Source organism: Ostreococcus lucimarinus, chromosome 20 (assembly GCF_000092065.1).
Source record: "Ostreococcus lucimarinus CCE9901 chromosome 20, complete sequence".
Classification (NCBI taxonomy): Eukaryota; Viridiplantae; Chlorophyta; class Mamiellophyceae; order Mamiellales; family Bathycoccaceae; genus Ostreococcus; species Ostreococcus sp. 'lucimarinus'.
In genome coordinates, this window is record NC_009374.1 from 398,469 (window position 1) to 422,624 (window position 24,156).

General features: G+C 61.8%; 16 protein-coding genes across 16 annotated transcripts; 8 read left to right on the forward strand and 8 right to left on the reverse strand.

Moving 5' to 3' along the window:
• Positions 1 to 23: 23 nt before the first annotated feature.
• On the reverse strand, positions 24 to 2,951 carry OSTLU_94099 (predicted protein; the record flags this gene model as incomplete). Its single annotated transcript, XM_001422698.1, has 1 exon — positions 24 to 2,951. The coding sequence occupies one exon, from the start codon at positions 2,949 to 2,951 to the stop codon at positions 24 to 26; it is 2,928 nt and encodes a 975-aa protein (XP_001422735.1).
• A 290-nt stretch (positions 2,952 to 3,241) lies between these two features.
• Positions 3,242 to 4,243, forward strand: OSTLU_29530 (predicted protein; the record flags this gene model as incomplete). Its single annotated transcript, XM_001422542.1, has 1 exon — positions 3,242 to 4,243. The coding sequence occupies one exon, from the start codon at positions 3,242 to 3,244 to the stop codon at positions 4,241 to 4,243; it is 1,002 nt and encodes a 333-aa protein (XP_001422579.1).
• A 126-nt stretch (positions 4,244 to 4,369) lies between these two features.
• OSTLU_29531 (predicted protein) lies at positions 4,370 to 4,627 on the reverse strand (the record flags this gene model as incomplete). Its single annotated transcript, XM_001422699.1, has 1 exon — positions 4,370 to 4,627. The coding sequence occupies one exon, from the start codon at positions 4,625 to 4,627 to the stop codon at positions 4,370 to 4,372; it is 258 nt and encodes an 85-aa protein (XP_001422736.1).
• A 771-nt stretch (positions 4,628 to 5,398) lies between these two features.
• Positions 5,399 to 5,836, reverse strand: OSTLU_8522 (predicted protein; the record flags this gene model as incomplete). Its single annotated transcript, XM_001422700.1, has 1 exon — positions 5,399 to 5,836. A coding segment is annotated over one exon (438 nt), but the record flags the coding sequence as incomplete, so codon positions are not given.
• A 498-nt stretch (positions 5,837 to 6,334) lies between these two features.
• Positions 6,335 to 8,473, forward strand: OSTLU_43806 (predicted protein; the record flags this gene model as incomplete). Its single annotated transcript, XM_001422543.1, has 2 exons — positions 6,335 to 7,102; positions 7,199 to 8,473. 2 exons carry the CDS (start codon positions 6,335 to 6,337, stop codon positions 8,471 to 8,473), a joined length of 2,043 nt encoding a protein of 680 aa, XP_001422580.1.
• Positions 8,474 to 9,335: 862 nt separating this feature from the next.
• Positions 9,336 to 10,463, forward strand: OSTLU_29534 (predicted protein; the record flags this gene model as incomplete). The annotated part of the gene is made up of 1 exon (XM_001422544.1): positions 9,336 to 10,463. One exon carries the CDS (start codon positions 9,336 to 9,338, stop codon positions 10,461 to 10,463), a length of 1,128 nt encoding a protein of 375 aa, XP_001422581.1.
• A 165-nt stretch (positions 10,464 to 10,628) lies between these two features.
• OSTLU_29535 (predicted protein) lies at positions 10,629 to 12,388 on the forward strand. Its single transcript, XM_001422545.1, has 2 exons — positions 10,629 to 11,028; positions 11,063 to 12,388. Exons 1-2 carry the CDS (start codon positions 11,026 to 11,028, stop codon positions 12,368 to 12,370), a joined length of 1,311 nt encoding a protein of 436 aa, XP_001422582.1. The 5' UTR covers positions 10,629 to 11,025; the 3' UTR covers positions 12,371 to 12,388.
• Positions 12,389 to 12,480: 92 nt separating this feature from the next.
• OSTLU_29536 (predicted protein) lies at positions 12,481 to 12,933 on the reverse strand (the record flags this gene model as incomplete). Its single annotated transcript, XM_001422701.1, has 2 exons — positions 12,481 to 12,671; positions 12,840 to 12,933. 2 exons carry the CDS (start codon positions 12,931 to 12,933, stop codon positions 12,481 to 12,483), a joined length of 285 nt encoding a protein of 94 aa, XP_001422738.1.
• Positions 12,934 to 13,085: 152 nt separating this feature from the next.
• On the reverse strand, positions 13,086 to 14,570 carry OSTLU_29537 (MFS family transporter: glycerol-3-phosphate; the record flags this gene model as incomplete). The annotated part of the gene is made up of 1 exon (XM_001422702.1): positions 13,086 to 14,570. One exon carries the CDS (start codon positions 14,568 to 14,570, stop codon positions 13,086 to 13,088), a length of 1,485 nt encoding a protein of 494 aa, XP_001422739.1.
• Positions 14,571 to 14,794: 224 nt separating this feature from the next.
• OSTLU_19089 (predicted protein) lies at positions 14,795 to 15,616 on the forward strand (the record flags this gene model as incomplete). Its single annotated transcript, XM_001422546.1, has 1 exon — positions 14,795 to 15,616. One exon carries the CDS (start codon positions 14,795 to 14,797, stop codon positions 15,614 to 15,616), a length of 822 nt encoding a protein of 273 aa, XP_001422583.1.
• Positions 15,617 to 16,305: 689 nt separating this feature from the next.
• Positions 16,306 to 16,902, forward strand: OSTLU_19090 (predicted protein; the record flags this gene model as incomplete). The annotated part of the gene is made up of 1 exon (XM_001422547.1): positions 16,306 to 16,902. The coding sequence occupies one exon, from the start codon at positions 16,306 to 16,308 to the stop codon at positions 16,900 to 16,902; it is 597 nt and encodes a 198-aa protein (XP_001422584.1).
• Positions 16,903 to 17,055: 153 nt separating this feature from the next.
• MRPL20 (Putative mitochondrial ribosomal protein L20) lies at positions 17,056 to 17,388 on the reverse strand (the record flags this gene model as incomplete). The annotated part of the gene is made up of 1 exon (XM_001422703.1): positions 17,056 to 17,388. One exon carries the CDS (start codon positions 17,386 to 17,388, stop codon positions 17,056 to 17,058), a length of 333 nt encoding a protein of 110 aa, XP_001422740.1.
• Positions 17,389 to 17,642: 254 nt separating this feature from the next.
• RPS8 (Ribosomal protein S8, component of cytosolic 80S ribosome and 40S small subunit) lies at positions 17,643 to 18,657 on the forward strand (the record flags this gene model as incomplete). Its single annotated transcript, XM_001422548.1, has 3 exons — positions 17,643 to 17,646; positions 17,778 to 17,850; positions 18,072 to 18,657. 3 exons carry the CDS (start codon positions 17,643 to 17,645, stop codon positions 18,655 to 18,657), a joined length of 663 nt encoding a protein of 220 aa, XP_001422585.1.
• A 251-nt stretch (positions 18,658 to 18,908) lies between these two features.
• Positions 18,909 to 19,232, forward strand: OSTLU_29542 (predicted protein; the record flags this gene model as incomplete). Its single annotated transcript, XM_001422549.1, has 1 exon — positions 18,909 to 19,232. The coding sequence occupies one exon, from the start codon at positions 18,909 to 18,911 to the stop codon at positions 19,230 to 19,232; it is 324 nt and encodes a 107-aa protein (XP_001422586.1).
• Positions 19,233 to 19,302: 70 nt separating this feature from the next.
• Positions 19,303 to 21,587, reverse strand: OSTLU_29543 (predicted protein). The gene has a single exon (XM_001422704.1). The coding sequence runs from the start codon at positions 21,543 to 21,545 to the stop codon at positions 19,311 to 19,313; it is 2,235 nt and encodes a 744-aa protein (XP_001422741.1). The 5' UTR covers positions 21,546 to 21,587; the 3' UTR covers positions 19,303 to 19,310.
• Positions 21,588 to 21,697: 110 nt separating this feature from the next.
• VEF3501 (predicted protein) lies at positions 21,698 to 23,113 on the reverse strand (the record flags this gene model as incomplete). Its single annotated transcript, XM_001422705.1, has 1 exon — positions 21,698 to 23,113. The coding sequence occupies one exon, from the start codon at positions 23,111 to 23,113 to the stop codon at positions 21,698 to 21,700; it is 1,416 nt and encodes a 471-aa protein (XP_001422742.1).
• Between the last annotated feature and the right edge of the window lie 1,043 nt (positions 23,114 to 24,156).

The following is a 24,156-nucleotide window of genomic DNA, read 5'->3' on the forward strand; positions in this document are numbered from 1 at the left end:
GTATTCGGTTCTCATATTTTTCATCACGCCGACAGAGACGCATCAATGCTCTCGATACGCTCCTCGACGTCACCCCCCGCGGCGAGAGCGGCCAATTTTGCCATCGACAACATTCGTCGTTTTTCATCCTCAGCGGTACCGGCACGATTACCGATGGACGCCAACGTCTCGCTAGCTCGAGCGTACTTACCCATGCGAAGCTCCATCAACCAACGAAGATCGGGATGGGACGACAAGAATCGTTCCAAGTCGCCGTGGAATTCTACCGGTAGGTCGCGCAACAACGCCGCTGCACGATCTTGCACTATGGCCAACTTACGATAGACAAAGTGCGCGAAAGTCTCTTCGCCGTCTTCTTGGGCACCTAGAAGCGTGCGCATATAATGATGAAGACGGCCCGTAGCATTCGGCGCGTCACAAATCTCGAAAAGCTCGGCGTAGCCAAAGTGAGCCTCTGCCACAGCGGCGACGGATTCGACGGACACATCAACGCCTTCCGTCAGGGAGCCACGTTGAGGACGATCTTGCTGTGGTACCGTTGTACTGTGCGTGGCGCACTCAAGAAGTGTGGGCAGGACCAACGCCCGATCGGCCACGTACTCATCGTGCGCTTCAATGCGGTCTGTCGAACTCGGCAGCGCTGCGTTGAGGTTTGCAGCCGAGGCGTCGAGCAACGGCGCCGCTGAAGCCATCAAGCGTGATCCTAGAACTGGAGCTAGCCCAACATGTGTCTTACTCAGCGCAGCTTCTTTGTAAAGAGTAATTGCCGTTTTCGACAGCGCGCGAAGGGCTTCGCGTGCTTCAATCTCACACGTCCAATTCACGCCAACGCTCGATGAAAACGGTGGATATAGCCCAGTACGTCGCCTTCTAAAATCGTTCGCCGCCTCCAAAGCCACTAGTAACCCGCGAGCACAAGTATCGAGCGTGATCGCACGCTTTTCTAATGCCTTATTTTTCGCAAGATTCTTTTCTAAAACGTACACGACGGCTGGGAACATCAAGCGTGCTTCGCTCGAACGGCTGAAACAAACTTCCACATCTGATCTTTCATCCAACGCGCTGTCGGTCTCTTTGATCGCAGCACCCGCATGCGTGACAATTTCTTCTAACATAGGTTTCATCTCATCGTCGACGGTGTGTTGCAAACCACGAAGCTGTGAAAGGGCTGCAATCATTTCACCGTGCATCAGTATCTCTGAGCGTTCCTCGGCGTTGATTTCGCTCCAGGCTCCGCTCTCGGTCAAGAAATCTAGAAAGAGTAGATGTCTGTTTAACTTTTCAGCACCGTGCTCTTCAATGGTTGGACCACCGCCACGGGTGGATTTGCCCGAAAGCTTCTTTGGCAACGCATCGACGAGACCTTTGCTCATCGTTGCAAACGGCGCAGCGTCGCTCACAAACGCTCCCGACGCTCGCAGGCGGGACTTCGTCTGACCAAGAGGACCACTTTGCCCGGCGAAGTAGTTTTCAAATTCTACGCGCACGCACTCACTCGCGTTCGTATCGTCCACCGGATTTGCACTGGGACTAGTCACGTGTGACGACGACCGCGTGGTGCGCTTCGGCGTCTCCTTTGCAGAACGCCGCGGGGTCGTCTGCCTCCCGCTCGCGTGCGGTTTGAACGTAGAACAACCACTCTCTTTCGTCAAAATAAGCCACTCACCCGTACCGACGCGTTTAATGTCGATGATTGGTTCGTGGTTGGATGCGTCCATGCGCGCCGATACTCGAGAATAATCCACGCCTGAGAACATCACGGCGGAACCGTCGCCAGCGAGCACGAACGTATCCTCTCCATCGACGACAACTTTTGCGTGCAAGAAGTTATTGGGCAAAGCACCCGCGGGAGGCACGGCGGAGGCGATGAGGTTCATCGTATCCGTGCCGTGAGCGCGTTGAAAACGATGGAGCGATCCTCTACCGTCGCACTCGACGAGCACGGTGATGTCCACGCCAGCCTTCGTCAGCGTCCAATCTGCAGAAACGAAGACGATATTGGAAGACACGCGCAACGATTTCTGAATTTTCTTACCGAGCTTGTGCACATGCGCCAAAGTGGGCGACTTCTCCGACACCGAAACGTCGAGCGACCATTCCTCGAGCTTTCCATCCGCCACGCAAACGAGCAATCGTCGCTTCGTTTCCGTCGAACCATCGACAAAGCTGAGCGATCGCACGCCCCCCACATTCACTCTTCGACTTAAAAGCGCACCAGCCGCCATCGTGGCAGACCTGATCGCTCCCCAAGCTCGACTCTTTCCCGGAGTTTTCATCGGCGAGCCCGGCGCGCTCCCTCCGTTCCCCTCCTCCTCTTCTTCGTCGTGCATATCATCCACCCAATGACTCGTATTCGTTCGATCAAACACTTTCCACGTCACCCCATCCTTTCCATCGCTCTCGACCGCGTAGAGATTCCCATTAGAATCCCCCACCACCGCGCGCGCCGTCCCGCTCGTCGTCTCCGTCGCCGCGCACCGCGTCGCCCTCGCGCGCGCCCCCTTCACCTCCACGTACGCCGTCTCGATCGCCGTCGCTCGCATCGTCGGCGAGTACACATCTCTCACGTACGCCCCATCCCCCGCCTCCGTGAACACCACGCACGCATCATCGTCGACGAACGTCGCGACTTCGCACGCGTCTCGCAAGCCCAAGTCCCGCGCCGCGTCCAGCGCGCGCCACCGCATCGGTTCCCGTCCCCCCGGGCGCGCGCGTTCGACGCAGAACGCGCGTCCAACGTCGCGCGCTCTCGTTTCATCGTCCTCCGCGCCGTGCGCCCGCGTCAGCGCTCCGTCGCGTCGCTCGCCGCGCATCCAGACGTTTGTCCCATCGCTCGCGTTCGCGCGCGATTTCCGCGCGTCCAGCCCCCCGCGCGGGCGCGCGTCGGCGTCGATCGCGCGCGCGATGCCCTCGCGCGCGTCCTCCGCGCGCGCGGCGTCGTCGCGCGGCATCGCGACGACGCGTCGGCGTGTGCGGCGTCGTCGGCGCGCGCGCCATCGCTCCGCCGAGACATCCGCGCGCGGAGGACGCGCGCGGCGTCGATTCGTCGCGCGGCGACCGGCGACGTCGAGCGATGGGGCTGTACGACGACTTGCCCGAGGTGACGCGCGCGGAGGCGGGCGCGCGCGCGCGAGAGGGCGGCGAGGGCGCGGCGGGCGGTTGGGGCGGGACGACGACGACGACGACGACGGAAGCGACGACGGAAGCGACGACGACGAAGGAAGGAGGCGCGAGCGAAGCGATGCGCGCGAAGGGCGCGATCGGGGGGAAGGCGGGCGTGCTGCGCGCGCAGGCGAACGCGCTCAGGGCGGCGCGGTCGAGGACGCTTCGGGACGCGGAGGCGAGACGCGCCGAGTCGAAGAAACGCGCGCGAGAGCGAAAAGAGGACTCGAGAGGAGGCGAGGACGAGGTAAAAACGATCGAAGTCGCCGTGGCGAGCGATGAGGAGGAGACGGATGATGTGGACGATGGGTACGATCCGGCGGCGCCGAACGACTACGAGCGAACGCTCGCGGAGAGAGCGGAGCGGGCGAGACGGAGACGGGATTTAAACGCGAACGAGGAGTTGCGAAAGGAGTTAGAATCGAAGAGAAAAGCGATGGAGTCGCAGAGATCGGCGATGGATCGCGAGGAGGTGTTGGGGGTGGATGGTCGAGAGGCTCGGCGACGGCGGCTGGCGATGGGCCGAGACGCGGGCGCGAGTCGAGATACAAACAGCGCTAGTGGCGCTCAGAAGGCGAACAAAGGGAAGAGCGCGGCGGAGAAAATGATGGAAAAAATGGGTTGGACGAAAGGTCGAGGCTTGGGTAAGTCTGAGCAAGGGATGACGACGCCTCTGGAGGTCCGAAAAGACTCGGCGACGAGCGGTAAAATCGTCAACGCGGCGCCGGTGATTTTCGAAAAGAAAAAAGTACCGCTGCGCGGTAAGCCGACGCCAGTGCTCTTGCTTCGTAACGTCGTGCTCGCGGGCGAAGTCGTCGATACGCTCGAAGACGACGTCGCCGAGCACTGCGAAAAGTTTGGCGACGTGGTTCGAGTTTTCATCTTTGAGATCGAAGAAGAGGGTTTCGCCAAAGAAGAGACGGTTCGTATATTCGTCGAGTTCGTCGACACGAAGACCGCCATAAGCGCAGGTGCCGAGCTCGATGGTCGCGTGTTCGCGAACCGAGTCGTCAAGGCGAGCTATTATGATGTCGAAAGATTCGAAGCCGGCGATTTGGGCCCGCAAGCGGGCGAAACGTAATCTAGGAGCACTCCTCGCATAGCGCTAGCAAACACATAGACGCCTTAGTTTTTGTCTCGATGACGCAGTTGATTGATTTACACGCAACAAGCCAGTAGAGCTACGACTCGACTCGAATTCTTCTTCTCATTCCGTCTTCGTCTTTCCCCGCGTCGACTCGCGCGTCGGAAACGTGACCACAGCCAAAACACTCGCCGTGACTATTATGACGCACCCGACGATCATTAAAAGCAACCCGTACTCCGACGATGAATTCGAAATCGCCTTCTCGACGTGCTTACGCGCAGCCTTGAGCCCTTCTCGCGAAAACGCGCGTCGAGCCGCCGCGTAATCCGCCGTCAACACGTGCGTCATCTTATCCGTCTTCGAGTACAACCGCACCATCGCCAACGCGATCGCGCTCGTTATTCTCGCGAATTTCTTCTGAATGTACGTCAACGGCACCGGGACGTCGTGCTCGGCGCCCTCCGTCCCGAACGTCTCCGTCGCGAACCTTCGCGCGCTGTCCCCGTCCTCCTCCGGCGTCACCTCTCGCGCGTACGCCTTGCCCCCGCGCAGCAGACACCAGCTCGGTGTTCTCTTCACCACGAATCTAAACCGATCGTACGTCTCCGGGGACTCTCGCGCGTCGATCGTCGCCGCGACGACGCCGTCGTCCAGGAGCGCGTCCTTCGCCAGCGCCAAAGCCCTCTCCGCGCGCGCGCCTCTGGGACCGTCGCCGTCGGTGAACAGCACCAGCCACGTCCCCGCGGTCTGCCCGCTCGACGCTTGCGTTTCGCGCTCGAACGAGGCGTCGTCCAGGCGAGGAAGGCCGCGAAGGGTGGGGACGACGGCGAGCGCGCGGGACGCCGACGCGAGGACGAAGACGACGGCGAGGGCGACGCGCGACGCGCGACGGCGGCGCGCGCGGAACGTCGTCGTCGTCACCGTCATGGACGCGTCGCGCGCGCGAGACGTCGTCACCGCGCGCCGGAGCGCGGATCTGTGACGCGTCTCGCGCGCGAGACGTCTCGCGCGCGTCCGCGCCGAGATATTTTTAGAGACGTCTGATATTGCATGTTGTACTTCTCGTGTCGATCGCCGCGAACGAGCGCGCGATCACTCACTCGCCCGGTCCTCGCCCTCGCCCTCGTCCTCGTCCTCGTCGTCGACCTCCTTGCCGAACCACTTGGCCACCATCGGCGTCAGCGCCACCGTCGGCCCGAACCTAATCGGCGAACTCGCCTTATGCGCCGCGTACGCCAGCGCGAACGTCCCGAACTGTTCGCTCGTCGCGTTCACGCTGATCCCAATCTTATCCAACAGGCTCGCCACGTCCACCCCGCCCGCGACGAGAAAATAAAACACCGTGATCGAAATCAAGCTCAGCGAAATCGACGTCGCCAGATACGCCGACCCGTACCGCTTGAGCAATTTCTTCGCCATGTCCATGCGCGACGTCCCGAGCTCTTCCGCGCCCTCGCTCGCGCCCTCGCCCGTCTCCGTCCCTCCCGCCGCGCCGCCGCCGTTCTTGAACACCTTCCACAGCCCCGCCTCGAGTCCCCACTTTCGCGTCGTCGCGTCGATCTCTCGCTCCTTCGCGTTCTTCGCCTTCGCCCGCGTCGTCGTCGTCGTTCGCGCCGTCGCGCGTCGCCGTCGCGTCGCGCGTCGCGCGCGCTTCGCCGTTCGCGTCGCGTCGTCCATCGCCGTCGCCGTCGTCGCCGTCGTCGTCGTCGTCGTCGTCGCGATTCGCGTCGTCGCGATTCGCGTCGTCGCGCGCGTCGTCGCGCGTCGCGATCGCGCGCCGTTCGCGACGGGCGCGATTCTCGCGCGGTGCATCGCGCGCGCGGCGTCGCGCGCGCGGCGCAATCGCGACGCCGCGGATCGCGACGACGCGCATCGCGACGACGCGATTGCGCCGGACGATGCATAAAACAATACGCGCACTGTTTGCGCACACGTATGTAGACACCGAATGTCCGAATACACACCTTTCATATAATAACCACACAAACACCGATCGAGCAAACCCAGCCCGACGCCGCGTCGGATTCGCCAACCGCCGGCGGCGGCGCGCGATCGCACACGACGCCGCGCCGCGCGGACGCCGCGATGTCGCGCGTCTCGAGCGCGACGCGCCGATGCGTCGCGCGACGCCCGTCCGCGGCGACGCTCGGACGCGCGACGGGACGACCGCGCGCGACGACGCGACGACGGACGACGCGCGGTTGCCCTCGCGAGGACGCGCGAGGACGCGCGACGCGCGCGCGAGCGACGACGCGGGACGCGCGCGCGAGCGACGACGACGAGGGATGCGACGACGACGCGCGCGACGACGTCGGGACGGGCGCGGCGCGCGCGCACGCGGAGATCGGGCGCGAGGAGGATGAGGAGGGCGACGCGGAGGCGCTGCTGCGAGAGATTTTCGAAGACGCGGGCGTCGACGCGAGGTGGATCGCGCTGGAGGACGACGAGGACGTGGAGATATCGGGAATAGCGAACGATGTGAACGCGCTGTTGAGCGGGGATCTGTTCGTGTGCGGGTCGGCGCGAGAGGGAGGGGCGATGGAGGACGCGGCGAGGGAAGCCGTGGCGGCGGGCGCGGTGGCGGTGGTTTCGGAACGCGCGATCGAGGGGTTGGCGGATGTCCCGATCGCCGTGGTCGAGGACGTGGACGAGGCGTTGGCGGATATCGCGAGAGTGTTTTACGGCGATCCGTCCAAGGCGCTGACGGCGATCGCGCTGACGGGGAGCGTGGGGAAGACGACGACGTCGTACCTCGTGAAAGCCGTCTTCGAGGAGGCGGATATTCGCATGGGGCTCGTCGGGTCGAATGGGAATTACGTCGGCGATGAACTCAAGCTCACGGCGCAGGGTGGGGTGTGGGAGAGCGATGAAGAAGACACCACGCGCGGTCGCACGAGCACGGCGCCGGGGTGGTTGGCACCGTATCGAGGCAAGTACGAATTCGAAGAGCGCGGTTCGGACGCGCTTCAGTTTCAGCAACTCACCGCGGGCATCGCCGATAACGGCGCGCAGGCGGCGGTGATGGAGGTGAGCGCGGAACAAGTGCGGCGAAAGGCGACGCGTGGGATGAACTTTGACATCGTCGCACTGACGTCACCGCTCGAAGGCCCGGACGCGATGAGCGATCGGCGTAAGGATTATCGAGGGTTGGACGCTGAGTACTCGTCGCACGTCGCCGAGGTCTTCAAAGCGCTCGAAGACGCCGAGACGCAGCGAGCGGTGATCAACGTGGATGCGATTGATGACAACGATAAGACCCCTTATCACGAGTTATGCAAAGAACACGCCAAGGGCGTTCCTCAGTTGACGTATTCTGTGGATCCCGAAAACCCGAACGGGGCGGACGTTTACCCCGCGCGCGTCGACTATTCCCTCTTCGAGACGGCGGTGTCGCTGAGCACGCCCGCTGGCAACGTCGAGGTCGTCGTCGGTCTCGTGGGTGAGCATATGGTCAACGCGATCTGTTGCGCTACCGCGATAGGTCTCGCGGCGGAAATTCCCCTCGACGTCATCGCCGCCGGATTGGAGGCGACGGATTCGATTCCAGGGCGCATGGAGCTCGTGGACGCGGGTCAAGATTTTTCGGTGTTGGTGGATAGCGCGAACACTCCCGAAGCGATCAGAAGTGTGATTGATAGCGTCAAAGCGACGAATTGTAGGCGAGTCATCACCGTCATCGGTTGTGAGGGCGAAATGGCGGAGAGCGAACGAGGGCAGCGCGCCGTCATCGGTAAGACGGTGCACGACCATTCGGACGTCGTCTTCGTCACGAACGATTCCCCCAAGGCTGAGGACCCGTACAAAATCCTTGAAGACATCTGCGCTGGATTTAGAGACGAAATTTATTCCAAGCCCGGCATGGAGGACGAGGCGCTGTTCCCATTCTTGAAGGACATGTACGAGGTGCACGAAAACGCCCAATACGAGTGCATGCGGCTTCAAAACTTAGTTCGTAGATACGTCATGGTGGACCGGTACCACGCCATTCGCGCCGCCATCGGTATGGCGGAGCGCGATGACGTGGTGCTCATCATAGGTCGCGGCGCGAAGGATTACTTTGTCGTCGGTCGCGAGAAGCATTGGTTCGACGACGTCGTCGAGGCTCGAGACGCGCTTCAGAAAATCGGCGCCATTCAGGACAGCGGCGTCGACACCCACAACCTTCCGTGGATGTCCCTCGCCGCTCGAGCCACCAATCCGGGCGCGGGTAACTTACTCGGATAACCGCGCCGTCGCGCCGTCGCGCCGTCGCGCCGTCGCGCCGTCGCGCCGTCGCGCCGTCGCGCGCGCGCGCGCGCGTCTCGACGTCTCGACATCTGTATCACACGACGCGACGCCGCTAGCTTGTCACCGACATCGCGCACCCTCACCGTCTACTCGTCCTCCGCGAACAGCTCGTTCGCCTTTCGCATCACCGCCGCGACGTTTTCCCTGATGCACGCGCGCTCCTCCGCCAGTTTCGTCACCCGTCGTTCCATCGCGTCGCGCAGCTTTGCCCCGCTCGCGCGCGCGCGTCGCGCGTCCTCGCCCGCGCGCGCGCACGCGTCCGCCATCTCGCGCGTCGCGCGTTCGCACGCGTCCGCGAGCGCCGCGCGCGTCGCTCGCTCGCTCGCGTCGTCGTCGTCGTCGCGCATCGCGTCGCCGTGTCGCGTCTCGGACGTCTCGGACGTCGCCGCGACACTTCGCGACGCCGACGCCGCGCGCGATGCGCGACGACGACGACGACGCGATGCGCGACGACGCGACGGCGACGCGGTCGACGACGGCGACGACGGGACGCGCGTGCGCGCGCGCGCGCGACCTCGCGGACGCCGCGCGAAAGGGGTGCCGAGAATGCTACGCGCGTCTGCATCGCGACGAGTACGGATCGCCGCCGTGGAGGCGCGACGACGACGCGATGCGCGACGACGACGAGGAGACGTACCTGGGATACAGTCTGCGCGGCGTGCGAGAGGCGCTGCAGACGCTGGTGGACGCGACGACGATGAAGGACGTCGAGAGGGAACGCGACGACGACGACGCGAAGGCGCGCGCGTCGATCGAGCGCGAGACGCGGCGATCGTTCGCGCTTTGGATTCTTGAGTTCATGACCGAGCGAGAGTACGAGTGGAAACACATAAACGCGCGAGATTTTCCGAGTCTTGAAGATGGGTTCCGCGTGCTGCGGGAGATTCGATATTTGATTTGGAAAATCGGCGACGTCGAGATTCTGCGGGCGGCGGCGAACGTCCGAGAGAGCCATCCCGGGACGGGCGCGCCTCTGGGGGACGGTTTGAGAAATCTGGACATGTTCGATCACTCAAACTTTGTGATTGCATATTTCCATGTTCCCGTTGAGATCTATCGATTCTATCACGAAGAAATGCCATCGTTGGTGCCAGATTTGGAAGATCGGAAAAAATGCAAAGTCTTAGCGACGCAAGGCGGATTGTATCGGAAAAACATGAGCGAATGGTGGTGCGTTGTCGATTATCTTCTCGCGATAGGTTACGAGTGGCCCGTGGAAACGATGGCGAAACTTGTTCATTGGCACAGAAAGTTTGACGACACCGAGAAGAAGGCGCTCGAAGATTACAAAGCGGCCGGGTGCCCGTATCATCCCCGCGTAGTTCGCGAGGCGGCAAAGCAAGGAAGTCTGGATGCTCTCAAGTGGCTGCGTGAGAAAAATGCGCCTTTCGACAAGTACGCGGTGAGCTGGGCGGCGAATTCCGGGCAAGTGGAGACGCTTAAGTATCTTGTGCAAGAAATCAAGGTCAAACCGGATCCGATGATGTGCGCGCGAGCGGCCGAGGCGGGCGAGTTGACCGCTTTGCAGACATTGCACGAAGCCGGCGTTCCGTGGGATAAGCGATGTATAATCGCCGCGGCGAAGGAGAAAAAATCCAAGAAGAAGCGCAAGCGCGAGGAATGGAGTTCGTGGAATAAGCTCGGTCGCATTCGATGTCTGCAATTCGCGCTCGCCTACGGCTGTCCGGGCGCCGAAGACGCGCTCGCCCTCTCCGACCAAATCTCGGAGAACACCCGCATCTACCTTCGCCAAGTCGTCCGATGCCCCGGCATCAACCACTGGTTCTTCCGAATCAGCCGCATCCTCGGCAAAACGGTGCAAACCAAGATGCCCGCCGCGGAGCGAACCGTCCTCGAAGTCTGCACCAACGAGCTCCGACTTCGACAACTGAATTTCGAGAGCGACGCCTTCGCCGGCATCGTTTAGATCGACGCGCGCGCGAGCGACGCCACACGATACATTTTTCACCGCGATCCACGACCCTGTGACCCTATCGCGACGCCGATTCCAAAAATCCAATCGCTTCGCGACGACGTCGCCTTCGCCGCTCGCCTTCGCCGCCCTCTCGTCCACCCTCTTCGCCCGCAGACGCCCGCGCGCGCGCATCATGCTCGCCAGGCGCGCCCGAAACGTCCGCGCCCTCGCGCACCGCGCGCTGTTCGCGCGCGCGAACGCCTCCGCGGCGTCCGCGGCCGACGCGGCGCCGATCTGGACCGGCGACGACGACGATCGGGCGTCGGACGCGACGAACGTTTGGACGCGTCACGGCGCGCCGGAGGCGCGATCGTTCGCGCATCGCGGGATATTGGCCGGCGATGACACCAAGGTGAGCGCTCAGCGCGCGCGCGGCGCGGAGGTGGACGAACGAGGCGAGAGGAGGGCGCGCGGAGGCGAGAAGAGGGCGATCCGCGGGGGGTTTCGAGGACGCGCGAGGCGGGGACGGCGCGAGGCGACGACGCGAGAGAGAGAGCGCGGCGAGGAGAGAGGGATGGTGACTGACGATGGAGGCGTGAATGAATTTGTAGGTGACCACGCTCGCGAACGGGCTTCGCGTGGCGACGGAGGCGGTTCCGTACGCGGAGACGGCGACGGTGGGCGTCTGGATCGACGCCGGGTCTCGATACGAGGACGCGCAGACAAACGGAACGGCGCACTTCCTGGAGCACATGGCGTTTAAGGGCACGAAGACGCGATCTGCATCGGGATTGGAAGAAGAGATCGAGAACATGGGTGGTCACTTGAACGCGTACACGAGCCGAGAGCAGACGACGTATTACGCCAAGGTTTTCAAAAAGGACGTCGGCGCGGCGGTGGACATTTTGAGCGACATCTTGCAAAACTCTGCGTTGGAGAACGCGCAAATCGAGCGTGAGCGCGGCGTGATTCTTCGTGAGATGGAAGAAGTTGAAAAGGACATCGAAGAAGTGCTCTTCGACCACTTGCATGCGACGGCTTTTCAGCAAACGTCCCTCGGGACGACGATTCTCGGATCGGACAAGTGCGTGCGCTCGGTGACGCAAGAAGACTTGCAAACGTACATCAAGACCCACTACACCGCCCCGCGCATGGTCGTTGTTGGCACCGGTGCGGTTGATCACGATGAGCTCGTCAAGCTCGCCGAAAAGGCTTTCGCCAGCCTCCCGACGGAGGGTGCGAGCACCAACGCGCTCGTCGCCAAGAACCCGGGACACTTCACCGGTAGCGAGGTGCGCATCCGCGATGACGACATGACCACGGTGAACTTCGCCGTGGCGTTCAAGGGCGCGTCTTGGACGTCTCCCGATGCCGTCCCGCTCATGGTCATGCAAGCCATGCTCGGGAGCTGGGATAAGCAAGCCATCGGCGCGGATGACATGATGTCCCCGCTCGCGCAAGCGTTCTCCGCCAACAAGCTCGGTAACTCGTTCATGGCGTTCAACACCAACTACGCCGACACCGGTTTGTTCGGTGTGCACGTTTCGAGCGATAACATCGACGGTCTCGACGATACCGCGTTCGCGGTGATGAGAGAGTTCCAAAACCTCATCTATTGCCCGGAGGAGAATGACTTGTTGCGCGCCAAGGAAGCGCTCAAGTCGTCCTTGTTGTTGCACTCTGAATCCGGCACCAGCGCGGTGGCGGAAGAAGTTGGTCGTCAACTTTTGACGTACGGCAAACGCATGTCGCGCGCCGAATTGTTCGCGCGCATCGACGACGTCAACATCGAAACCGTCAAGTCTGTCGCGTGGAAGTACATTCGCGACCAAGAACTCGCGATCGCCGCCATCGGCCCGACTCAGTTCTTGCCCGACTACCTGTGGTTCCGCACGTCCACCTACAACAACTTCTATTAGCTTTAAAGCGACTTTTTAATCGACGTCAAACACATGTATAGCTACTCGGCGACCCACCGCGTATTTTCTTTTCGCTACGAATATGATTACAACTAGGGCGAACTACGTCGTCAGTGATGGTCATCGTCGTCGTGTTCAAAGTGCGGTGCGTGACCGTAAATCAACGTGTCACCGTCGTGATAAAATCTATAGAACACCCAAAACCACATCACCGCGCCGAATCCGGTGCCCAACGCCTTGTGCGCGAAGGACGCGTCGTGCAGCGTCACGCCCTCGTGCGTCACCCCGCCACCTCCGCTCGCTGCGCGTCGTAAAACCAACGAGTGCGATGTCAGTCGATGGATGCTGGTGTCATGCGTGTTTCGCGCGCTTTCGCTCGATACGCGCGCGCGTGGATGCGACGCGACGTTGGAGCGCGCGCGCGCGTCGAACGATCACGAGCGCGACGACGACGCGTCTGTTGACGCACCGAAACCGCGCGACGCCCCTGAGGCGGGGCGCATCGGTTGAGCTAATCGTAATCTCGCGCCGAGACGCAACAGAGCACCGCGCGCGGCGGACATCGTGCGCGGAAGACGGTCGTTGGGCGACGCGTTGTGAGGTTTAGCGCGCCGGCGCAAAGACGTCGAGGCGAAGACGTCGAGGCGAGAACGCTGGCGGGCACGCGCCGTCGTAGAGGACAACATAAAGCTACGTATGAATCGGTAGGTTTGAATTACACCGCGCTGGCGGCGAGCATGGCGCGCGCCTCTTTGAAAATCAAACGCGTCAAGAGCAAACCGGCGCACAAATCTGCGACGTAGAGCATGTAAAACACGTGATTCCAATCGTCCGAAAAAGATGTAATGAAGCCGGTGAGCATGGGACCGATGGCGGCACCGATAGATCCCGTACCGTCGATGATCGCGGTCACGGTCGCGAGCGCTCGGGAGTTACCCTTTAAGCTTTCGTGCGTACCCAAATCCGCGCTCACCGCGGTGGTGATGAGGGCGTACGGGCCATTGACGAGCATACCGCTGAGAGCCATGAGACCGAGGTTCATGGACATCGATCGTGACCCGAACTCGCGATACATGTACAGCACGGGGATGGATAAGTACACGAAACCGGCCGCAGTCATCGATCGCGCGTTGTACTTGTCGCTGACGTATCCGGCTAAAATCCCGCCCAAAATCCCGCCGAGATCAAAGACGATGCTCAATTCACCCGCCTTCGCCGCGCTCAGATAATTCCCCGCGATTTCAGTGCGTTCGATGTAAAACGGCAGCCAGTACAAGAACGTGTACGCGACAAGCTTGGTGAAGAATAGGCAGAGCGAAAACGTAATCACGCCGGGAATTTTGAGCGCCGCGACGAAACCCACCGCTTTTTCGCGCTCCGTGCCTCGCGAGGAGCCACCTTCGATCAACCTACGCCGCGCCATGGACTCTTCATCGAACTCATCCAACGCAGTCGCCGAAGACGACGACGTCGGGGCGTTCGCCGGGGGCAGCCCGACGTCTTCCGGAGCGACGACGAGAAAGTTCCAAACCAACATCCCCGTCACCATCATCAACACCCCAGGAATGATAAAACTCATCCCCCAGTTCGAATTCCGAAGCGCAGAAGCGGCCAAAATGCTCCCGAGCATGTTCCCCACCGACGTGTGCGCGTTCCACACGCCCATGATCAACCCTCTCTTACCCTTACCGAACCAGTTCCCCATGACGCTCACCACCGACGGCCATCCCGTCGATTGCATCACTCCCGCCACCATTTGCACCGCGACGTAATACCAAACGCTGTGCACGTTCCAATAATACCCCATCCCGAACATCGACACCCAAAACCCACTCATCAGCATCCCAAACGTCAAAAACTTTCTCAAATCCATCCTATCGCCGATGTGTCCGCTGAAAAACATCCCCACGCTGTAGCTCGCCAAAAACGCGAAATCGCACGTCCCGATCACCGTCGTCCCGTCCTCGCCGTCGAACGGCGCCCATCCCCGCGCGCCCATCTTCACGCTCTCCTCGTCCGGGTGCAACACGCTCTTCACGATGCTCGGCGGCTTTCTCGACGCGTGATACATCGCGTACGCCGCGAACGTCACCGCCAGCACCAAGCTCCGATGTTGGCTCGCCGTCAGCGGTCGTCGCCGTCTGTTCAGATACGCCCGGATCCCCGGCGCGACGCGCTTCGCGTTCGCCGCCGAATCCATCCCGCGTCGTCGATTTAAATCTCCAATCGCGCGCGCCTCCTCGTCGCTCTCCTCGTCGCTCGTCGCCGTCGCGCCGTCGCGCGCGTCGTCGCTCGAGTCCGAGCTCGCGCCGTCGCGCGCGCGCGCGTCGTCGCGCGCCGTCGCCGCCGTCGTCGTCGTCGTCGTCGCGTCGCGATCTCTCGTCGCGCACACGTCGACGCGCCGCCCGGCGCCGCGCGCGCGCCATGGCGCCGCGCGCGCGGCGCATCGACGCGCCGCGCGTCGCCCGCGCGGACGCGCGCGCGACGTCGACGCTCGGCGACGCGTGCGCGTCGTGCGACGCGTGCGCGTGCGACGACTGCGGCGGATTCATCGTCGACGGTGGACCGGCGTACGGGCCGAAGCGCGCGCTCGGGGCGCACTTCAGATCGGGCGCGCGCGAGTGGTTCGACACGAGCGGGATGTGCGGGTGCGAGCGACACGCGCGCGAGGCGTGCGAGACGTGCGAGACGACGCTGCGGCTCGACGGGTTCGCGGGGGGCGGGGATCACGCCGAGTATAACGAGTTCGTGCGACAGTATTTGCGCGCGGTGCGTCTGCACTGCGACGCGAAGCGTGAGAGTCGCGAGGGCGCGCGCGACGCGTACCATCCGAGCGCGCGACGCGGGACGGCGGTGGAGTGGGCGAGGGACGGCGCTCTTTTGGGCGCGCTCGTCGTGGCGGCGATTCACTTGAGCCTCAAGCGCGCGAAATCGAAGCGCGGTTCCGACGCGGAGTCGTCGAGGGTGCTGCAGATGTACGTCGCTTTACTCTGGCGTCGGCCGTTCCCTGAGACGGCGGATCTGATGGACGTCATCGCGAGCGCGGTCCGGAGCGCCGACGCCGACGCCCGAGCGAAGATTTTTGACGCCCTCGACAAGCCGCGATCGAACGACTTGATGGACTTTGAGGACGCCATTGAGACGCTGATGAGAAGTATGCAGGCCGGCAGAGTTCTGGGCGTCCGCGACGACTTCATAGCCGCCTTGACCGCGTTGAAGGCCGCGTTGAGCAGAAATCTGCGGTAGCGCCGACGCGCGCGCCGTCGTCGCGCGCGCGCTCTCGCGCGGCGTTCGTCATTCTCACCACTCGCGCTCAGTCTCCGTCGCTCTCACTAGTCTCGCGTAGTTTCCGTTAGTCTCACTAGTCTCACTAGTCTCGTTTGTAGTCTCGCCGTTTGCGCTCGCGTCGACGCCGCACACGATGGCGCCGCGAACTACATCGACATTCTCTTTGATCGTGCCGACAGCGAGGTTATCGCATTCGATGAAGTGCACCGCTTGGCCTCGACGTACCTCGAGGTGTACGACGCGGTCTATACTCCGGATTTAGCCATTAAGTTCCCCTCCAAGATGACTAAGGCGCTTGGCGCGTTGGCTAAAGCGCTCTTGCACTAGAAAGGCTTGGTTTTCAATTAGAGCCCCTGATTCTTGTAGTTGTATCGCCAACGGTCGCCGCCATCGCGGCCGCGATCGTGCGTAGAGATTTATTTCTATCACCGCAATCCGGTGCCGAAACCGAATTCGTCGCGATTCGAATTTCACTTTTCCTTGTCTCGCGCGGCGTCTCCGCGCGCCCTACTGGTTAACCTGAAGCCGAGGGTCCCAGCATCAGCAAACTCGCGCCGCAGTCTCGCGCGCCCGGCGCCCGTACGACCGTGTCGCGCATCACGCGCGCCCAGTAACGTATCCACACTCGCGGAGACACACCGAGAACGATGCACGCCGCCGCACACGCGCGCACGAGCGCTTTCGCCGGCGCAATCCTTGTCCCGAAGCGCGCCGCTGTTCGATCGCGAAACGCGCGCGCCGCGCCCGTGCGCGCGGCGACGACGGAAGAGCGACAAGAGCTGTGCAAAGCGGAAATCCCCCCGCACTTGCCGCGAGCGGATTTCGTGAAACAAATGTATCGATGGGCGACGAGCGAGTTCGCGGAGTCCGGGCTATCGCGCTACGGCAAGCGCATGGCCGTGGAGTGCATAAACGAGTTAGAAAACGGCGATACGAATGGCGTCTTGGTGCGGTTGTACGATTTCGAAGACGGTAAGGAAGTTGAAATCGCGCGGTTGATCGCGCAAATGGACGACGAAAAGGTGCAGGTGTGGGACACCATCGTGCCCACGAAGGACGGGGGCATCGAAAAGATGAACAGAGACGGCAAGGATAAATTCATCGATGGACGGTTTTTTGTCATTTCTCGACCGTTGCCCGCGAACGAAAACGCCAACGCAGCTTTGAAGGCGATGATTAAAAATTTGATGTTGGCCATCAACGCTTACTACTCCTTCGGTTCTCCTTTTGCGGAGGATTTCTAGGTCATCGCAGAAGAGCTTTTTCTCCGCGTCTCGCGGCGGGCGCTTCCGCCCGACCATCGAGCTATATACGTTTAAAAGTTGATCACGCGCACGATGATGTAAGCCTACATTTTCTATTCACTAAAAATCTACGACACCTCCTCTCACGCGCCCTCAATCCATCCCTCGCATGTACCGCACGCGGTCCACGAGCGCCTTGAAGCTCTTCGGCTCATTCACCGCTAATTCAGCCAAAATCTTCCGATCCACGCACACGTTCTCCGCCGTGAGCGAGTTAATAAACTCATTATACCGCACTCCGTGCTCCCGCGTCGCCGCGTTGATTCGCGTGATCCACAGCGCGCGCCAATCGCGTTTTTTATTCCGTCGATCGCGGTACTGGTACTGCCACGCCTTCTCCACGCGATTCCGCGCGATTTTGACGCACGATTTCGCTCGACCGCGGAACCCTTTGGCGGCTTTGAAGATCTTATCCTTGATCGCCATCGTCCGCGACGCCCCGACGCCGTCGACGCGCGCGCGTCGCGATGCGGACTCGCGCCGTCGCGGCGCGCGCGCGTCCCCACACTGTCTTGAGTCATGATCCATCACCACAAAATAAATAACACAATCATAGACTTAAAAACACCTTCAACGCATGAAACCGGACAAACGGAGAACAGCCGAACCGCGGACGCGATCGCCCCGATCGCGCGCCGCGCCGTCTCTTTGCGCCTCTTAAAGGACGATCTCGACCGACCATGGGTGCGTTCGCGACGACGCGACGACGCGAACGAAACCGCTCGCGCGCCTCGCGCTCGAACGCGACGTCGACGCGACGTCGACGCGACGCGAAGGACGAAGGACTGACGACGACGACGGCGACCCGACGACAGGCATCTCTCGAGACAGCTTGCACAAGCGTCGCGCGACCGGTGGGAAGCAGAAACCGTGGAGAAAGAAGAGAAAGTGAGTATTAATGCGCGATCGATCGCGCGACGCGCGACGGCGACTCGAGGGGCGCAAGGGTGGGAAACGCGAGGTTTCGATGGGCGTCGCGTAGGTTAGGGCTTTCGCGGGCTGCGGCGACGATGGGGTTTCGATGCGCGACGCGCGGGAGGGGCGATGGCGCAGCGATGACGCAGGAAACGATGACTGACATTATGTGCGTTCGCTTCTGTCGCGCGTAGATACGAGCTCGGCCGTCAACCGGCGAACACGAAGCTCTCTTCCAACGTCACGGTGCGCCAAGTGCGCTGCCGCGGTGGCAACATCAAGCACCGGGCGTTGCGATTGGATACCGGTAACTTTGCGTGGGGCTCCGAGAACTGCACGCGTAAGACGCGTATCTTGGACGTCGTGTACAACGCGTCTAATAACGAACTCGTTCGTACGAAGACGCTCGTGAAGAGCGCGGTCATCGCCGTCGACGCGGCGCCGTTTCGCGCGTGGTACGCCCAGCACTACGGCAAGAAGATTGGTATCAAGGTTAAGAATGGTGCTAAGGTTGAGAGTGAAGACATTGAAGAGAAGCGATCTAAGTCTGTGACGATGAAGCTCCGCTCCCGTAACCAAAAGCACGAAGTTGCCAAAGCGATTGACGAGCAGTTTGCCACGGGTCGTCTGTTGGCCATCATCACGTCTCGCCCTGGTCAGTGCGGTCGTGCGGACGGCTACGTCTTGGAGGGTAAGGAGCTTGAGTTCTACCAGAAGAAGATGATGAAGAAGAAGCACGCTGCGGCGGCTGCGGCCGCCGCGAAGGACGCCACCCACTAAACGGACGGCGCCTTCGGTGGCTCGTATTCCATTTGTCATATCATCGAGAGCTAGTCTCGTGAACGCTCGAACGCGTCCTCGATCGTCGTCTCGCCCTCGCCCGCACGCACATTCGCCGCGAGCGATCAATCGCGCTACCGCTGCGCGGCCCAGCCGCGCGACCCCTCGCGACTTTTCCGTCTGTCCGCCGCACTCGCCGACGCGTCGCGATGCGCCGTCGCGTCGGCGTCGATCCCCCCGTCCCCGTTCTCATGGCTCGCGCCCTCGCCGATCGCGCCCTCGGTGCCGTGCGCGTGACGTGTTCCGTGCGCGGTCTCGACGCCGTCGCGCGCGCTCACGGTAGCGCGCTCGCGTCGTGCGACGTCGTCGATCGAGATTTGCCGCGCCCGGTGCGATGCGCCGACGACGACGAATCACGCGCGGCGACGTCGCGCGCGGACGCGGTGGCGCGTGAGCGCGCGGTGGTGAGCGCGAGCGACGCGCCGCTGTACGCGCGGAGAAAGTGGAAGGCACCGATGCGGCTCGACGTCGAGGTGGGCGCGAGTCTGGGCGACATCGAAAGCGCGAGCGCGTGAGTCAGAGTAGTCAAAAGGACATACAGTAGCTTCGTTCGTATTAATAGGACGAAATAGTTAGTGCATCACGATGCCAAATTATGCGCCGCAGTCGACGGCGCGCAAGGATGCGGACATCTCGGCCGCCAAATCAAACTTGAATCCGCCCAATCCGTATCCTTCGGCGGCGAAATTGGAGGCGATGTACATGAAGCTTCGCACGTTCCATTTCGCCGAGCCGTCGTACGCCATGGAATCGCTCGTCTGAAGATCAGTCGCGACTCGAATATGACTGACGTATCCAGCTGCGATGACTTCAGCGTTCACGGCGTTGTCGTCTCCGAGGGTGATGGCGACGCGAATCATCTTGAAATACACGTGCTCGACAACAATGAAGAGCCAATCTTTTCTCGTCTTGGACGGGCCTGAGTACCCGGAAACGGTGTCCTTTAGGGCGAACGCCTTTCCAAACATGCAGTTGGAAGAGTGGATCGATCTACCGCACATGACACCGTTCTTCAAGATGAGGCGGCGCACATCCATATCTTCGCCCCATGCGCCCGGGGCAAGAATCATTTGCGGAGACGTCAAAAAGTTTGGCTCGAACAAGACGTTGTGACCTGTCGGTGGAGCATCGCCGAGAGACAGTTTCGTGTATTCCATGCGAGTGAGTGACGCGGTAAACGCGGTCGTCTCCACGCCTTGCTCGTAGAAAGACGGAATGTCGTACCTGGCTGTGTTGCAGTATTGTCGTCCGCAGCCGGTGCCGCTGATTTGCCCAACGTTAGAAGTACCGTATTCGTAACCGGCGCCGGATCGCAGCGTGTAACGGCGCTTGCCAGAGATCCAAGCCGAAGCCCGTCCGCTCGCGGGATCACGACGAATGGTTATCTGGACCATTTTTATGTAAGCGCGGTAGTAATCGCTCGCGGCGATGATCCATTTTTGTTCACTTTTTGAACCGGCATCTTGGCGGAATGTTTCCGCTCGTCCACTCGGATTCATGACCGTCTCACTCGTAGAATATAATAAGGCGGAAGCCATATTGATGAGACGTGCGTCGTCCACCAAACCAAGATCCATGGGATCGGCCTCAGACGTTCCAGGTTCACCCGTGAACGGCTGTCGACAGTAGGCTTCGTCCACGTAGTCCTCGGGACACACGCTATCGCAGTCGCCAAAGACGGCTCCGATCGTTGATTGACCCCGATTGAGCGTCACGACGCGATTGAAGAACTCCCCATACCGCTGAACGCAACTCTCTCGGCGCAGGGTGGTGCTTGCGCCGATGTCTTTGTAAGAATTCCCCGCGGCGTTCTCAAGTTCAAAGCCGTATTCGAAATCCACATGCGATGTTGTCACTTCGTATCCGTAGAGTCCGTCCGAAAGTTCCTTGCGTTCCATCTTAATGCGGTTTTTTTTGGTGAAGAATTTATCTGACTCGAAATTGTGCCTGACGATGTACGCCGCCTTGGGCGCGGAAAACCAGAATTCTCCGCCGGCGACTTTCACTTCCCGTGTCTTGCACTGCGTATATAATTTGAAAGTGATCGGGTCACGATCAGGAGCTCTCTCGTGCGCGTTTGGGAGAGGCGCCAGAAACGTGTGTCTGCCGTTTACGACGTGCCCACGCCAAACATCTTGCTCGCCCAAAGCCGCCGCCGACGCCATCATCGCTCGCTCGACATCCGAGTATCCACGCGGAAACAGTTTCGCACCGAGTCGAGACGTCGAATTCGTCGAATTCGTCGATGCCTGCGTCGTATCGAGTTCATTTCCTACGACTTCATGTCCTTGAATCTCCTCGTCCGTTCGTTCGCCGGTTGCCTGGTAGTCGCTTGAGCACTCCGCCTTCAACTTTGCGTTGATCTTCGTCGTCCAGAGTTCGTCGTCCATCGTCGCGTGCGTCGCGTCTTCGCCGACATTCGTCGCGCACAGCACCTTTCGTCGCTCGTTAAAATCAACCTTTCCGAAGCAATCGCACTTTGCGAAGCAATCGCTCGCCGAGACCGAGTTCACCGTCTCGCACGTCCCCGTGCCGTTCGCGAGCCTCGCAACCGCCTCGCGCGTCGGTCCCGCTTCGCACGCCGCCAGGCACGGCACGTCCGCCAGTTGCGACAGCTGACCCCCTGACACTTCGCCCAGTCGCGCGCGCGCGTCGCCGACGCCTCGCGACGCCATCATCGCGCACGCGACGCCGAAAACGCCGAGCGCACCGCTCAGAATCGCGCCGAGTCGGCGTCCCGTCGCGCCGTGCGCCGCCGTCGCGCGCGCCGGAGGCGCGCGCAGCAGCGGTGTGCTTTCGCACTCGGGCGCCATGCCCTCGAGCGCCATGCCCGCCGCGCGCGCCGCGCGCGCCGCGAGTCGGCGAGTCGGCGAGCGCGAGAGTGAAAGCAGGATGTTGGCGACGCGAGTGCGGGACTGTTGGCGCACGCACTCGGTAGTTTGGTTCTGTTTCACGTACGCGTGCGTCGATTTCCCGAAGGCTAGTAGCTAAGATTTTTCAGGGTCGTGACAAACTTGGGAAACTTTTCGAACAGGGCGACGGAACAGTGCTCGCGGTCTGTGACAGAGGTGGAGACTCGATCGAAGGCGGAGGCGCCGGAGAGCGACTTGCATTTTCCCAAGGCTTCCGCCACCGCGCGGCGGTTGAGAATGCCGTTTTCGTACATCCCGAAGAGCGTGAGCACGAACATTTTGAAGAACTCGTCGCTAACTTTCAGTTTATCGCCATGCACGCGCACGAACGCTTCGCATAGCGAGGGGGCTTCGTAATCCGCGACGCAGCGAAATTTCATCGCGACGTCGTTCCAAGCCTCCATGAATGACAGTTCCTCGGTGCTAAAATCCACGAACTCTTCCATGAAGCGTTTGCTTTCCATGATTTCTACGGGAATCAAGTTCTCATCGTCAGAATCTTGCTCTGGAATCTCTGACATCTCGACGAATGACCTCGAATTGTAAAACGGTCCAAGTGGTTTCTTTGGCGGTTTTGGTTTTGGTTTCGTCGCGGCGGCGCTCGCCGCCCCATTCGCGTTCTTCTTGCATACCATCGGCTTGAAAGGTAACGCCGCGATTCTTCTCCGTTCTTCTTCTTGCGCGCGTTTGCGCTTCTCTAATTTTACACGATCGTAGTGATCATCATTCGGCACCGCGCGCCAAACCACCCGCGGCGGCGGCGCCGCTCGCACGTCTCGCTCGTACAACGCGTCGAGCTCCGCCTTGGTCACTCTCTCTCTAAATACCTCCCTCTTCGACCGTTTCCCTCGATAAAACGAAAACTCCTTATCATTTGCCGTCTGAATATCCGTCTGCGACCGCAACACGAAGCTCCTATCCGCGGTAAAATTCTCCCCCTTTGGATAAATTCGCACGATGGCTCGCCGTCCCTCCCGTCTCGCGCTGTACCTAAACAAATCATGCGACGCCCTCAGGTGCGTCATCAACCCCCGCAAGCCGACGCACACGCATTTACACATATTACACCCGTATCCTCGCACTCTGACTCTCGTCGTGCATCGATCGTACTCGTACGTCGTCTCGTATTTTTCCGCGAGTTCGCGTTCGCGCGCCGCCGCGCCGCGCGCCCGCGCGCTTCCTCGCTCATCCCTCGACCCCGCGCTCGCGCGTTCGACGTGATAACTCAGATTCCGTCGCAAGAACACCTGCCTCGGCGACCGTCGATCGCGAAACTCGCCGTAGACGCTGATCGCGCCCGTGTACGTCGCGAAACGCGCGTCCGGCTCGCTCTCCGAGTCCCCGAAACAATCGCTCTCCACGGGCGAGCTCACGGGGTATTCGTCCACGTCGTCCGCGCCCGCGCTCGCCGACTTGTAGTCCGGTCGCAGCGCGCGACCGTCGAACGTTTTCGACGTCGACGGCGTGTACGCGCTCGGCGCCATGATTGATTTGAAGTTGGCGTCAAACAATGCGGCACTTCATCGCGCTCGCCCGCGTCGCGCGCGTCGTTTTTCGTCCGCGCGCGCGTCGCGCGACCGCATCGAGGCGTTCACGAGGCGCGCGACCGATCGCGCGCGCCGCGAAGCGCGTCTGCGAAGCGCGAGAGAACGAGAAGCGCGATTAGTTTGATGGATTGGCGTCGAGCCGACGGTTTCGAAACGACGCGGCGTCGCGGCGACGGCGCGACGCGCGCGGCGCCGGCGACGACGTCGCCGGAGACGATGCGATTGGTGTACGCGGACGTCGGCCCGCTGAGCGCGCGGACGTCGGCGGCGCACGTGAGAGAAATATTCAACGCGGCGAGCGCGACGGTGACGAGCGAGGCGCGCGCGACGAACGGAAGCGCGAGGGAAGGGCGAGCGCGCGCGTCGAACGCGACGCGAACGTACTTCGCGAGGGTTGGATTCGCGAGCGAGGGCGAACGGGAGCGGGCGATGGCGCGGATGGATGGTGGGGAGATCGACGGACGAACGGTGCGGCGCGGCGGCGGCGGCGGCGAGCGGTTCGGGAAGGACGCGATGAGCGACGGGGGGCGAAGACGCGAGGAACACGATCGCGCGCGACCGCGAAACGACGGGCTCGGTGGGCGACGGGACGATCGCGATCGCGACGGTGGCGTGGAGTCGCGTTTCGGCGGCGGCGAGCGTTCGCGAAGGTCTCGCTCGCGGTCTCCGCCGCGCGGCGATCGCTTCGCGCGCGCGTCGAGACGCGATGAAACCACCGGGCATCGCGACCGTGGCAGATTCAGCGGTGGTTCGCGCGCGAACGCCGGGCGTGGACGCCGGTCGCCCGCGCCGCCTCGTCGAAGGTCGCGATCGAGGTCGCCGTCTCGTCGCCGCGACGAACGACCGCGCAGTCCCGGCGCCGGTCGCGATCGAAAACGCCACCGCCGACGATCGAGATCCTCGTCGAGATCTTTAGACGACGATCGTCGCCACCGCGACGCGCGCGATGGGCGCGACGGTGGTCGAAGGCGTCGCCGAGA

Bases quoted from the DNA above. Each gene is read 5' to 3' on its own strand.
- OSTLU_29543 (XM_001422704.1), bottom strand. From the start codon at position 21,545: ATGGCGCTCGAGGGCATGGCGCCCGAGTGCGAAAGCACACCGCTGCTG.